At 43.7% G+C, this 15,164-nt stretch overlaps 1 protein-coding gene across 4 annotated transcripts in view; it reads left to right on the top strand.

The window, feature by feature from the left end:
• Positions 1 to 15,164, top strand: part of DENND5B (DENN domain containing 5B) — an 89,456-nt gene that overhangs the window by 20,127 nt on the left and 54,165 nt on the right. For 2 of the 4 annotated variants that reach the window (XM_032445502.1, XM_015866112.2), the window contains exon 2: positions 12,928 to 12,993. The exons of the other annotated variants lie outside the window; for them this stretch is intronic. In XM_032445502.1, the coding sequence (XP_032301393.1) occupies positions 12,928 to 12,993 (66 nt within the window). The remainder of the gene's footprint in view (positions 1 to 12,927; positions 12,994 to 15,164) is intronic. 4 annotated transcript variants of the gene reach the window in all.

Here is a 15,164-nt window from a genome sequence, read left to right as displayed (position 1 = left end):
TTACAAGTTTGCAATTTCCAATTTATTCCTTCATTTCCTTTGCAATAGTTTCCCTTTAAGTGGAAGCATGCATTTCTGAGGATTAGCGGCTGCTGCCATTAGAAAACAGTAGTTAGAAAAAGACGAGGGAGACAGACCCCCAGGAAACAGGTTTTTGTTCTGCTTGCAAATGGATTTGTTTTGTTTTGATTTGGGTTTTTTGTGTTTTGTTTTTTTTTTTCCTGGGAGGAGTTCACTTTAATTGCAAAGTGCTCCTTGTGTGATTAGAAGAGATGGTTTGTATTCCTGGGTTGGCCGTAGGTGACTTGCACTCAGACTACAACCTCAAAGTACACGTTCCTATCGGATGGTAGGAGTAATGAGTGGGATGTTAACTGCTATTGTGGGGAAATAATACATATTTAAAGCAAACAACCAGCAGTTGCTCAAGCACTGGAACTAATGGAGCCTGGGTCTCCTGTGGCTTTGCCTTACGCATGATTGATTTTTGCCATTGGAGAATGAGTACAAGACATTTCTTGCAGCTGGGGCATTTTGTGGTGTTCCCTTCACATCATGCCTCTGGGGCAGGCTCACACAGCAGTGCTGGTGGAAGCAGTGCCCTCCTTCTCCCTCCCTGATCTTTACCCTAAGCTCTCTGGAATGGACAGTGGGGCTTGGCATTTGCCCAGGATGGCTGTCTACTTCAGCCAATACAATCATGCATCAGTTCACCACTACTGCTTGTTCCTCCCATGCATTGGAGAGTGGGATGAAGGGTCATGGGGTGTCTGTGGAGGGGTTAAGGATATGGCTAGCCATAAGACTGCTTAATGGGATGCTCAGGGTAATTAGAAATCTATATAAATAACACTTTAGGACCATTAAAACTAAAGAAAAAATATTTCAGCTGCTGTCTGGATATTTGAATTTGCCATGCTTTTTTTTGGGTTATTGTACAGAATAGATGAAAGGATTGTCACAAAAGATGAGCAGTAAAAATCAGATTATAGTCACATAGTGTGAGCTTTCATAGAATGGTTTGGGTTGGAAGGGACCTTTAAGATCATCCAGTTCCAACCCCTGTGCTACAGGCAGGGACACCTCCCCCTAGACCTGGTTGCTTAAAGCCTCATCCAGCCTGGCCTTGACTGTTTCCAGGGAGGAGGCATTCACAGACTTTTGGGCAACTTTTTCCAGTGTCTCATTCCCCTCACAGTAAAGTATTTTTACCTAATAGCTGGTCTAAATCTATCTTCTTCCAGTTTAAAGCTATTTCCCCTTCTCCTGTTGCTGCCTGCCCATATAAAAATTCCCTGTAGGCCCCGTTCAGATACATAAGGTCCCCCTGGAGCCTTCTCTTCTCCAGGCTGAATAGCCCCAGCTCTCTCAGCCTGTCCTCATAGGGGAGGTGCTCCAGCCCTCCTTATCCAGCAAGCAGTCCATCCATCAAAACCATTTTTCTCCAGTTTGGTGACCAGGATGTCATGCAGGACGGGATCAAATGCTCTGCACAAGTCCAAGTAGATGATGTCAGTTGCTCTCCCATTATCCACTGATGCTGTTACTCCATCATGAAAGGCTGCTTAAGTTTGTCAGGCATTACTTTTCCTTGGAGAAGCTGCATTAGTTATCACCAATCTCCTCCTCTTTATTTTCCATGTACCTTTGTGGGGCCTTAAGAGGATCTTGCCCTGATCTTGCCAGGCACAGAAGTGAGATTGACTGGCCTTTAGTTCCCTGGGTCTTTGTTTTTCCTCTTTTCAGTCAGTGGGATCTTTACCAGATTGCTATAACCTTTCAAATACGATGGATAGTGGTTTGGCATTTTCATCCTCCGGTTCCTTCATAACCCTTGGATTGATCTCATCAGGTTCCATGGAGTTGTGCACCTTTGGGTTCTTGGGTGGTCTCAAACCCGATCTTCACTTACAGCAGCCAGATCTTCCTTCTCCATGTTTGCTTTCTGCAACTTGAGTGGAGTAGCTAGAGCCCTTGCCAGTGCCTTATCTTTCTCCATATCCATCGTGGCCAGGTCTCCAGTTTACCTCCAGAGAAGGGCCCACATCTTCCCTAACATTTCTTTAATCACTGATATACCTGTAGAATTTCTTCTTGTTCCCCTTTATGTCCCTGGCTAGATTTAATTGTCTAATTTAGCTTTCTTAACCTGATACCTGTCTGCTCAAACAACTTTTCTGCAGTCCTCTCAGGTAACCTGTTCCTGCTTACACTTCCTATAGACTTACTTTTAAAGTCTAAGTCCAGAAGCTCCTTGTCAATCCATGGAGACCTCCTGGCATTCTTGCCTGCCTTCTTTTTCCTTGGGAATGCACTGCTTCTGGGCTTGGAGGAGATGGTCCTTGAATACTGACCAGCTTTCTTGGGCCCTTCTTCCCTCCAGGGCTTTTTACCCCTGCTAAGCTGTACACTGAAGATTTCTCTCCTGAAGTCCAGAGTAGCAAGCTTGCTACACCCTCTTTGACACCCTAAGGATTTTGAACTCCATAGTCACTACAGCCAAGGCTGCCCTTGAACTTCACATTATTCATCAGCCTAATCAGTGAGGACAAGGTCCAGCATAGCACCTTTTCTCGTGGGTTCCTGTACTACTTGGAAGAGGAAGTTATCAACACATTCCAGGAACCTCTTCAATTTCTGGTGCACTGCTGTGTTGTCCCTCCAATGATATTGTGGTGGTTAAAGTCCCCCATAAGGAACACGTTTTGTGAAAGCAAAGCTGCTCCTATCTGTTCATAGAGAGCCTCACCCTCTTGGTCTTCCTGATCAGGCAGCCTATAGCAGATCTCCCTACAATATCTCCTACCACTGCCTTCCCTTAATCCTTAAACCCGTAAGCTCTCTACCAGTTTCTCATCCATCTCCGGGTGGAGTTTCACGGCCTCCAGGTGGTCACTGATATAGAGGGAGACACCCCCTCCCCTTCTCCTCTGCTTTTCTTTGCTAAAGAGTTTATACCCATCTATTCCTGCATTCCAGTCATGAAAGTCATCCTACCGTGTATCAGTGATATCAGTGACATCACATCCCTGTAAGTGCAATCACACCTGCAACTCCTCCTGCTTTTTCCCCATGCTCCACCCACTGATGTATAGACACTTGAGTTGGGCTCCCATTGTGGCTGATTTACTGGCCTGTGATCCTACTCCAGGCCCAGGGCATCCATTACCATTGTCAGCCTCAAAGGTGCTCCATGCCGTTCCCTTGGGCCCTGTCGCTGTCACACAGAGCAGAGCTCAGCGCTGCCCCTCTGCTCTCTGTGAGGAGCTGCAGCCTCCATCAGGCCTCCATCAGCTCCTCTGTGCTGGAAAGTGGTTGGTCATGTAGGGTGACGATCAGTTTCAAGGTGACTTTTGCAACTCTGTCATAGGGAGTTGTGTGGCAAATTGATTGCAAGAAGTTCATTTCACCCTCTGTTTTCCTTTTCTTGGCAGTATTTCAGTGTGAGTTGGTTACTGGGATGATTAACTACCAGTCCATATCTCTGGGAACCTTGTCATGATATCGAGAACCCTGCTTTGTCCTGTAAGGGGTACCTGTGGGTACCTATTATGAGAGGAGGATGCTTTAAGATAGCTGCCAAAATCCTTCAGACATGTGTTATATTTATTCTTAATAAAATAGAAGAAAGCACTAGTTCTTTAGTCAAGGCGCTGCAGTTGCTTTAAAGCTTCAGTGCTATACCTGTGTACCGTGAAGGTACGTCATATTACTTTCTTGGAACACTGCAGGTGACAGTAAGCCTAAGTAAGGAATGTCCTTCCCTTGTTGCCCTTGGTTGCTGGGGTCTCCTTTCTTCATGTTGGCTAGACATATCGCTTGGGAGATACCACCCAGAGCCTGCTCCACAGCTATCTGTGTGCCAGTCTCTGCTCTCAAGCTGTTACTTAAGCTTGAGGCCAAAGGATGAGTTCCTTAACAAATCCATAAACCCCCAATCAGTGACCTGCCAACTCTGGAAGTGCCAAAGCCAGGCTTTTCATCTATATATAGAAGAAAAATTTTATGATGCTGAATCCACTTTGGGAAATGGGTTTGAAGATTTTCAAAGGCCAGAGAGCTCAGCGCTCTTACTTTTGCATTAAGTTCATTTTTCTAAGAGCCTGAGAAATACCGGCTGTGCTGAAAATAAGTCTGTGAATGCAGCTTATGTTCAAGTGTTGACTCTGTGTGTGCGCTGCCTCTGGGCAGATGATGTGATTCATGTCAAGAGGTTTGTGCTTCATTCTGCAATCTGAGGCAATGCTTCAGATCAAATCAATAGATCACTTCTGAGCAGTAAATCTTCCGAACAGGATACCTTCTGCATCTTAAAAGCAAGCACTGTAGCACTATAGCTTGCAGATACTTCATGATAACCTACTGACAAGGGCCTCTTATTTCAGAAGCTTTGGTAACTTTGTAAGCTTTTTGTAGAGTATCTTTGAAATGAGTGAGTGTCTTCTGCATGTGAAGAGTAAGGCCATAGTAGCCCAAAGCTCTCCCGAAGGAGAGGAACAGGTATATGTGTGCCTAAGTGATGACAGAAACCTCTCTTCAGACTGCTGTTATTCAAACCTCTTGCTATCCAGACAACTTCTACAGCTAAGCAAAACACTGTTTTAGACAAACCTGAAAATAGGCAGATGAGGAAGAAATAAGCACCTGTAAAAATAAATAAATAAAGACTAGATTTCTTCTCTTCAGAAATCTTTCTCAACTCTTCTTCCTTTTCCTATTTCCAAACCAAAAGTAGTAATGATTTATGTGAGCCTTTGCTTACTGCTTCTCTCAGTTTTAATGCATCCTAATTACAGTGATATTCTGTGATCTGAACAGTAGATTGCCATTCTGAGTAGTTTTGCACCTCAGGATGATCCATCCTCAAATACGTACCAGAATGACTTCAGAAAGCATGTTGAGCTTCTTTCTCATTGGAAACCGTCTGGAGATGTCTGTGTACTTGATCAACTATATATTGCTGTCCAATATAATATAGGCATCGTACGTTGTCTGGATAAATACAGATTGATTCCAGTCTTTCAGCACAGAGTAGGAGAAAGAGGTAGTGAGAGCATGGAAACTGTGGGACTTGTAGAGACTGGAGGCTTCTCTCCTACTAGAGCTGGAACGTTTAGTAATAATAAGAATTACTAAATGCTCCAGATAAAGTGTGTGCTCTGTCACTCAGTTGCTGGAAACTGAGAGCATTCTGCTCATCATTCAAATAATCTTTCTTTAAACCCCTTACTTTACTAGGCTGGGGTGGAGTATGCTTTACATGAAGTTTATACTTCATTCTTGGCTTGTTCAATTTGAGGCACTGGGGCCTTACAGTTGCATCTCACACCTTTATAACAGGTTGGCATCGCTGGCTCCTAGGATTTGCTCTGTCCTTCTGTCTCATGCTGGGCTAATTTAGCCTCATCTTGGTAAACAAGAAAACGGTTCTTATTCAACAGATTTGAGCTGGAGTGACTGCAGCTGTCGTCTGGCCTGTGCGCAAACCAATTTTGTTCATTCCCTTGCCTGGCAGGAAGCCTGCACCAGAATTGTGTCGGGACTAATCAGCATTAAACCAATGTCAGGAGGGCTGCCCTGTAGCAAGGCGGGAGCAGCGGGGCTGTTCAGGAAGGATTAGCCTAAGTCCTGCCTGGGATGCAGCTGGGCAAAGAAGGGCACAGAGACTGTATGCAGTGTATGTCTTAAGTCTTGTGAGAGTCCGTATAGCCAACTGCCACAACGGTGAGCGTTGCACTGAGGAGTCAGTGTGATGTGTTGTTCCACACAACCACAAATAGGAAAGCAGTGGACAGCACAGTGCCTGTGGAATTGCATGCCCAAGGAGTAGTGGTGGAACCTCTGAGCATGCTGGGCTTCCTTCCCCTGGAGAGGCAAGGCAGGGAAATGACACAGCTCACTGTGTGGTCTCAGCCCTCAGTTCCTGTCCCTTGCAGTTATATGTCTATGTTTTGGATAATATTGTACCTAAAATCATCCAGCTTCCACTCATAGCCTGTTAGGGGTCTGTCTGTCTGTCAATCGGTTCTGTATTTGCCATCCCTTCTCTATTAATTGTTCAACCACATAAAATTGATCTGCTGTTGTATTATTCAGAGCAGGCACAGACCTGCTGTAATTGCCTTTTAGTCCTCCTAAACTCCTAGGTAGATCTGCATCTGCCTGAATTTGTGTATCAGCATTGTTTTCTAGTACAGAGCTAAGCCCAAATGAACTTTTGAACCTTGTCCCTGACATGTTAAGTGCGTTGTCGCTATTTAGGAGGCTGATTTAGACAGAGCAGGCAGACCTTCTGGCCTAAGATGCTCCAATTAATTATAAGCTATGCAACATAGGAAATCCTGCTCCTTAGAGAAAAATCATTATTGGCAAACTTGCCTCGGATGAGCAGAGACAGAGGAAGAAAACAGCTTTCAGAGCACTGTCACTGCTAGAAAAATCCTTCAGGCTATAGTGAAGAAGGGGCCAACATACCCAGCTTTGTGCATACATGAGATGGCAGCTTTGTGGTCATAGTGAGAACGTGTTTGTGGTGGGTGTGGGGGTGTGTACAAGATGTCATGCTTTGTTACCAAACCTCACATAGTCTGTCTTCTCTGCTGAGGTCTCCTTTGGTGTGAGTTATTAGTTGGACAGATGATGCTCTTCTTGTACTTCGCCAGAGGTGAGCAAGAGGGAACTTGGATGGTGTGGGAGCTCTGCAGAACTGTGGGGCAGAGTCTGGCCTGGGCTGGACCTGGTCCCTCTTCACTCCCATCTCCCATGCAGCAGAACCTAACTGTTCTGTGCAGAATATGCCTCCTCCCTCTTGTTCCTTCTTCTTTCTCTTACAGTGACATCTTGACTGCTTTGCTCATGCTAATCCTGTCTCACTTTTTTCCCTGACAAAAATGATAGAGAACTGCTGTTTAAAAAAAGGGAGGGCCAGTAGCAGAAATTCCTTTTTTGTTTTTCTTCTCTCAAGTCTTTCAGACCGGTGTTTTTTCTGAACGAACAGCTACTTTTTCACAGTCTGTATCAGTCACTGGACCTTCAGAAATGACTTTCCCAAGTGCGATGTTACACATAGATGCTGGGAGCCTGTTTCTCATGTATAACCATATGCCATATGCTCTGCTGGCGGCCAGGAACGTCAGGCTGCTGCCCTGAAATCACCACCTCTTGCCATTTCTGATGCAGGTTTGCCCCTGTGCTTTTTAATTCAAGCCATTTGACAAGTCTGGGCCCCCCTTCCTGCGGGAGCACAGATGGCAGCTAAAGGGGTGCTGGAACTAACTCTCTCCTACCTCTCTGGTGACAAACTGAATTGCTGGAGAGAGAGATGGCTAATGCTGGGGCCTGGGGTTCAGCCTGCCAGCAATCTTCATCCCTGTCCCTTCCCTGGGTATCCTGTTGCTGGATCAGCTCACTGTTGCCCTTCCCCATTGGAGGTGCCCGACCTGGTGACATTGCATAGCCATGTGAGTCTGGATTTTATCTGGGTAGGGCAATTGCCCTTTGTGCTGGGCTGGAGTAGGAGCTGGACCTGTGTGGGGCTGCAGTTTTGCTGCCATAAAGTCTGATGCACTACGGGCCGCATCAGAAGCCATTGTCTCTTTAAAGGAAGCAACGGGTGAGCAGGGGATGTGGGATGGTGCCATCACAGGGTTTTCACAGGTTCCCCTTGCTGCTCAGGGGAAGCATTCCTGCCAATAGGTGAAGCCAGGCTGAGTGCTAGCATACAGCTGGGCCCAGTGTGGTGTGGGAGCTCCACTGTGGGCAGGTACCACAGGGCCTATCATAGTGCCTGGACACGCACACCAGAGAGCATAGGTGGCCAAAGGATGTGTCCTAGCCTTTGGAGAATGGTTAGTTTGGGAAGGGGTTAACCAGAAGCCCCGGCGGAACTGATTCTATATCTGGCTTAAAACTACCTGGTTCCTCAGGCTGTTTATAAATAGATACTGTGATGCCACAGAACACAGATTCGGGTTGAAGTTTCACATTTCTGTATTAAAATGTCATATTCAGGCTGTCATGCCAGTATAATCACAGAATAAACCTTGCTGAATTCAAAGCTCTGGACAGTCTTACTTTAAGAAGCAGTGAGTGGCTTCTTATAGGAAAAAAAAAAATAAAGAAAAAAAATGTGGTTCTGGTGCTTTGTTGTTTTGGTTTATCAATAAGCTCCTTTTGGTTTCAGAGGGGGGTTCTGTTCCCCACATTCACTGCTTGTTTTCATGATGACTTGAAGAGCAGCCCCTGGGCTGATTCTCTGTGTACATGTGAGGTGCTTGAAATATTCATTGCAGCTCTTGGTAACCTAATATTAGTCAGTCATCTTACTGTCCTTTTCAGGACGTTGTTTTCAGCCTGATAACAACAGTGCAAGCTCTATGTAAACAAATATCCAGTAACGCTTGTGCTCAGCTACCCTCTCAGCTGCATAACTGCTGAGATCTGCATCACTTGTTGTCGCAATTACTTACAGTTTGTGGCTTTTCCCATGCGTGCGCTTCCTATGTAGGTATCCCCCCAAGAAAGGAATTGTTTCCTTAATGTAAATATTTAATGCAGCGCACACTTGCTTGTTAAGCTTTTCGCAGAGGAGGTATCCGTCAGGGATGGTCTTGGTGTATCTGCGTGTTACAGAGTTAATCACCAGAAACTTGTCAGGCCCTGGAGAGAGATGCAGATGCCCACGTCTCTTTCATCTGTCATGTGTGTATCCTGTTTGATTTGAAACAGGAACTATAGTCCCTTGGGAGCAACACAGGCTCATGTGCTACCACAGAACTGTGAGGAAGTAGAGACAGCTGAGTCCAGGTTTTAGGGCTACCATCTCTGTTGTTGTGTAGGCTTATGTGTGCTATGGGGCATGGAAGTAGGGGATGAAACCCATCTTTATGCACCATAAACAACCCTCTTCTGTTTTAATCAAAGGAATAACTTCTCCCACCATTCAAAAGGATGATGCTCTTGTTTTCTATAACTGGATGCTTAGTTTTAGTTGTCCCATGTTGTCCCACCAAGAAGTGCCACCCTTGTTTTCAGTCACATTGCTATACCCACACATTCTGTTAATCCTCTTGTCTTTTGTATGTACTTCCCTTCATTTATGGAACATCACCAAGATGTCAGTATGTTCACAGAGACCATAAGTGTGAAGTGTGTTTAACTCTGATGCAGTCCATGACTGATCCAGCCTTGATATGCTTAGTATGAATTGCTTATATATATATTAATTATATATATGTATATACTGAAACAGCTACAGAGCACTTCAAACAGCATGGCACAGCTTGCTCCATTACACAAAACATTGTTTGACTCCTCCTTCAAGGCTCCACTGGCTCTTCTCGAGCACTTTTTAGGCCAGGAAATGATCATGGTTCCCTTTTGCAATTCTACATGGTCTTTTTACATTCAGAAAGGTAAAGAAAAAAAAAAATCAAGACTTCCCAGAAACTTGTACTGTTTTTCCATGGGTGTCTACATTTACATCAGAGCAGCAGTGGAAATTTGGGGGGAGAGGGAGCAAGACTCTGTTTTACATCATTGGGTCTTGGCAAAGGAGAGATTCGTAAGACGTAGTGCTCTTTTCACAGACTCCTTTGACTCAGCCTTCATTCCTTAAGAGACTTTCCTGGTGACAGTGGAAGATTTATCCCAAAGTCTATGGCTGGGTTCTTGGGAAAGCAAATAACCTCAAAAATGTATAGAGCTCTGCTGCAACGCAGGGGAGGAGGAGGAATCTCCATCTAGCTAGTCATGGTTTACTTAAGGCATACAGAACATCTTTCATGTGGCTTGGATGTGTGATTGCTGAGCACTGCTACCTTTTGAACAATCCCTTTTGTGTAAACTCACTGGCAGCAGCATGATCTTCAAACAGTTTCTAAGCGCAGGTGGTTTTGACCAAGGCCTGTAGGATCTTGCAAAGTTGACTGTGGCAGAAGAGGCATTTAAATTGAAGACTTGCAAGGACTTCTTTCTTTCAGTCTGATGATGTTTGTTCTTTACAATGTTCCAGCATTTTTAGTTGACAAAACTCAACTGGTTTTTCATTGTTGTTGTTTTTCAGGAGCTATTAAGAGCTGTGTCACCCAGCACCTTGTTGTAGACACTTTGTTCCTTTCATGTCAGTTCTGCCCTCAGTAGAAGCATTTGCAGCAATACACTGATCTGCAATTACTGTAATACAGATGAGAGCATTCTCCAAATTGTAGTGGTTTCTTGGGCAGCTCTTAAATAGAAGCATCAGCTGCAAAGGAGCCGTACGGCTGTTTGGGCAGCGGGACCTTGTCTGCCCATGCCTTCATTCTTGCTCATCACTCCTCCGTACAGAAGTTCTGATATCTTCATGCCTTGCCTGCGGGCACTTGTGATTTTTCAGTATGTACAAAGACTTCTGTCTCTTTCTAAAAAGATTCAGTTGTTGAAAACTGGCAGAAGACCGGCCATGGAGGCTGTTATAAGGACAATTATCTGTTGGCAGAAGCTTAAACAGCAGTTTCTCAAACAAGGTCAGTTTGTGCTACATAAAAGAGCATTTCTATTCAGTGTCGATGAATGAGCTTTCTTGATGACAAGAAGCAAAGATATTGCTCTGCTAGAACCTCTTCCCATCAATAACACATATAACTAAATTTTCCTAAAGCAGCCCTTCAGAAGCAAGCATTGACTCCCTGTAACCCTTTCCTTGTAAAGGCCATGGGTAGTGAACTTACTCCATGTCTTCTCTGCACCCACCTCTTGCCCCACCAGTTCAAAGCAGCAGTGCCTGTTGCCCAGTGCATCTGCTACATCCTTAAGTTTGTGTGAGATGGGTAAGAAGAAAGATGATATAGAGCATAATTCTGAACAGTGCAGAGGTGGATGTCAGAGCTGCTGGACCAGCCTCTTCCTTCTCTGTTTCTATCGGTGTTGATTAGTGCTGAGAATGGTGCAGGACAAATTAAGCTTCTTTCTTTTTTTGTACTGATTTGCAAGCCGAGCTTAATTACTCTGACAGAAGGTGTTATCGTGAAGTTATTCACACTGTGGTGCTGAGTAAGTGCAGCTTTTGTGAGATTGCTTCTGCCTTCAGGTAATGAAACACCTGAGATTTGCCACCCTGAGGTGTAAAGGGGGACAAATACTGATATGTGATGCTCTGAAACTAACCAAAAATCCAGCAGGAGTTTTTGCTGAGGTTGTTTTCTCCATTAATACAGATGCTCACTCACTCCATATCAAGAATACAAAATGAACAGGAGATCCGAGTAAATAAAAATGCAATAAAAATAAGTGTGCCACTTGTTGTATATGAGGATAGACCAGACAGGCCTGAAATGTAACTAACTCCCTCTGTTTAGAAGTGTAGGTCCAAATTTACACCCCATCCACTGTTTCTTATTAATCAGCTCCAGCCACTGGGAGTAGATGCCGGTTGTATAGTCATGCTGTGCCTCCATATGTATTTATTGAATTCCCTTCAACACACTGAAAAAAAAAAAAAAAAAAAAAAAAGATGGCATAATCTAAGCCATGATTATTTGAATTGGACAGATTATGATGCAATTTTATGCAAACCATCATTCAAGCAAAATGTCTAACTCATACTGGTTTTCTGGTGTAGTGGGATGCATCTTGCCTGCTGGCAGCTGGGACTGTGGCTGTTTTAAGAAGCTGGCAGTGCTGGTGCTGTACAATATGTAGGCAGATAGTAAGTATCTTAATCAAGGCCAGAAGAGAAGGGGTGGCTGCAAAAAAGCAGTAGGCAATTTCTTGTTTTGTTTCCTTCAATTTCAATATCTGTGCGACTGTTCTGGTTCAAACAGTTCAAAAGTAGACCAGAAAAGTATAAGGTGCCTGGGATGGAAGACATCATCCTGCAGATATGAATGTGGGTTATTTGTATATATTTCATGAAGAAACAAACACATAAAAATTCCTAAAACACAAATCCACATCTATGTATTGAAATTATTTCTGGTGCCCTCTATAGAGGCTGCTTTCCAGAAAATTAAGGCTCGACAGAGTGATCTGGGTCCTTTGAACTGTTGCCTGGATTAACAGCTCGAGTGGAAGGCAGCAGTGGAAATCACTCTGAATTTACACCTAGAAATGGAACGAGCAGAGAGGTCAATGGCATTTCAGCTTAGATTTATTTTTATGTATTGAAGCGAATATTAAAGTTGAGGGGGATTACAGATTGCCTTTGAGTAGTTTGAGACTTTGCTTGATGAAAGAGCACTACGGCGGCTGTGAAAATGTTCTTGATTTGCTGCGGGAGAGGAGTAAAACAGCTGGGAGAAACCTCAGAGAGATGTGCTAGGACACCCTTTTTGGTTATCATTACAAGTGCTTGTTGGGGTAAATGTAGCTACAGGAGACTAAAACTGCTCATCCAAGTTATATAGGGCACATTTATTCAAAACTTCATCTATAAGCACCCTAATAATTCTATTCAAAATTTCCGTCTTGCGGTAGATTACTTTTACAGAGCCCTGAAAATGTCACCCAGGACTCTATTGATGATGTAACTACACAGTTAACAGTATTATACTGTAGAAAACCTCTTGGCTTTAGTTCTACACCAGTTAAATAACTTTTTTTTCCTCCCCATGCTCTGGAATGACTTAATGTAGGAGCAAAGCAGCCTTTCATACTAGGGAAACTATATGACAGCATGCTGTTCAGAGTGCTTAGAATTTAATCTCGTTACTAATTTTGACAGGCATTTCTACAATTACTTTCAGCGTGTTCAACAGCCTTGTAGTGAAACAATCACTGAGTTTATGTTTGTTACATGTATTTATCCTTTGTCAGTAGTGGGGGAAAGAGAGGTTGTGAAGGGGCCTGTTTGCCCGTGTCACCTATTTTTATTTCTTTTTTCCTCCAGTAGACTTGTATGTCTTTCACGTTGCTCACACTTGCTTTTTTATCTCTCTTTATGTCATGTAGTCTTGTACAAATGGCTAGAAGCAGATCTCCATGGCAAGAGCTCAGATACTGCAAACAAAGCCTCAGGTAAACAGGGGTGAAGGACAAAGAAATCAACAGGCCCTCTGTGTCTCTTTACTTTCCATCTTCCTTTGAATCAAATTAAGGATCAGAGCTTAAAAACCAAAATGCTGGCCTTTCTCACCTTTTTACCTAACTCAAATCGATATCTGGTAAATTTTGTTCTTTTCCTTGAAGCTCTCTTGGCAGATGTGCTTCCCCTCTCCCAAGAAATGCCACTAGTGGTGTCAGGAACACCCACGATACACAGCCTGCTATGTCTTCCTGCTTAAATATGACCCATCAGTTCCTTGAAATATCGACGTGCAGGAGTTTTACTAGGTAGGATATACCCTGCTCACACCCTCACCACGACATAAATAGGTGAAGCCACCGCCATTTTACAGACAACAGCTGCCTGCTGAATAAACCCAGATTAAAACATTTTGAAACAAAAACTGTTCAGGTTGTCTTGTCCCCGTCCTCTTCATATCATCTCCTTCCTCCACTGCAAGATGATAAGAATATGTGGTAGGAGGGAGTAATGGGAGACTGTGCCTTTGAGTTCATGTCCTTGAATACTGAGTAGCTAACTACTGCTGCCCTGGTATAAGGGTGAGGCACAAAAGAAGAGCAGCAGAGCACGATTTCTGTGCTGCTCGAAATAACTGATTCCTGAACCTGACAATTAGCACTGTTATTCCTGTCCTCACGTTGTCCCCACCTGCATGCTGTATATTGCTTGCTTCTCATGCAGGGTCACGCAGTTATCCAATAAGTTCAGCCTGCAGGGAAAACATATCTGGATGTGCTGAACACTTTTAATTAGGAATAGCTATCAAAGAGGTTGTCACCATGATGTACAGAACTGTGCACGTTTGTGCTCCCAGTACATTCCTCTAAAGGAGTAAAAGATATTTTTATTCTGGTGTACATAAGCATTCCTGTCCACGTTCCAGAGCCAGTAAGGACCAGCAGATAGTACACGTTCCCTGGGCCAGACAGTGTGGGTGGAGGATGCCTTTGAATTTGTAGTATGTATTTTTGTATGCCTCTGTAGTGGCTTTAAAACTTAACATTACTGAATTTTTAGAACTGATTGCTTTTAAGGTAAGGTGCACGTCCCATTACATAACACACCGTATCCAATTGAAACTCAATGTGAATCTGACACAATTCACGGGATTTTGGGAAATACTTCACTTGATTTTTTTGAAAGCATCCTGGAGGTGAAAAGGATTCTCTTGGAAACCAGCTTCTTAACTTGCCTCTGGAAAGCTACTTACCAAGCTGTGCTGCTTGCATGAATGGGTAGCACACATCAAACACAGTGTTACCGTCTGTATTCACAGTACTGTTATCTGGCCATTAATATTTTAGAATATGGATTCAATTCACATTTGATACTTGCTTCATTTTTAATGTGCCCTGCTAAATCCTCTTTTGGAAGCTAGCAAGCACGCACTTAAAAAAAAAAACCAAAGTAGATTTAATGAAAATTCACTGTTATCCTACAACTTCTTAGGGCTGAAGGAATTTTTCTTGCCACGTGACTCCTCGGTTCAGACCCGAGGGAGGTGACAATGCATCACATAACATACCCTTCAGTCCAGGCTCCTTCTCGTGTTTGCCAAGAAGGTTTTGCTCTCTGTGGTTCCCCTCTAGCTCCTTCTCAGCGTGTTCATGCCTCTTACCTTGTGTCAATGAGAGTGGCTTGGCCGAATGACAACGCTTCACCCTGATGTGCGGGCTGCTTTCTGTCACACCTTTGTGCTGTTTCTGTCCTAAATTATTTTTCTTCTGTGAAAGTTTATCCTGCCTGGCTTCCCAGGGGCAGCTTTGTTTGGAGGGTGCAGTGCTGTGTCTCTTCTAAGTAATGACCAGTTGATTCCCTCTGGTGTGGCTTCATGGCTCTTCTCCTGTCGTGATCACTGATAGAGAAAATAGTGATTTGTGTGTGTTTAATCATTAGTTTAATTTAAATACTTATAGATCTATCTTTAGTAGTAAAATGCAAACCCTGAAGGGACCCTACAAAGGTAAGTTATTTGTGTCTTTTAATTTCCTGGATAAAATGAATCCATGTTGTCAGCCTACTAGAAGATTGTCATTGGATGTTTTTGGAAAGCTGGATTCCAGAAAGTAATGCTCACGCTTCACAAACAGAATGTTTTAGACCTCTCTGACATCTAAAGAAC

Source organism: Coturnix japonica, chromosome 1 (assembly GCF_001577835.2).
Source record: "Coturnix japonica isolate 7356 chromosome 1, Coturnix japonica 2.1, whole genome shotgun sequence".
In the NCBI taxonomy this organism is placed as follows: Eukaryota; Metazoa; Chordata; class Aves; order Galliformes; family Phasianidae; genus Coturnix; species Coturnix japonica.
This window is presented reverse-complemented; position numbering and strand designations above follow the sequence as displayed.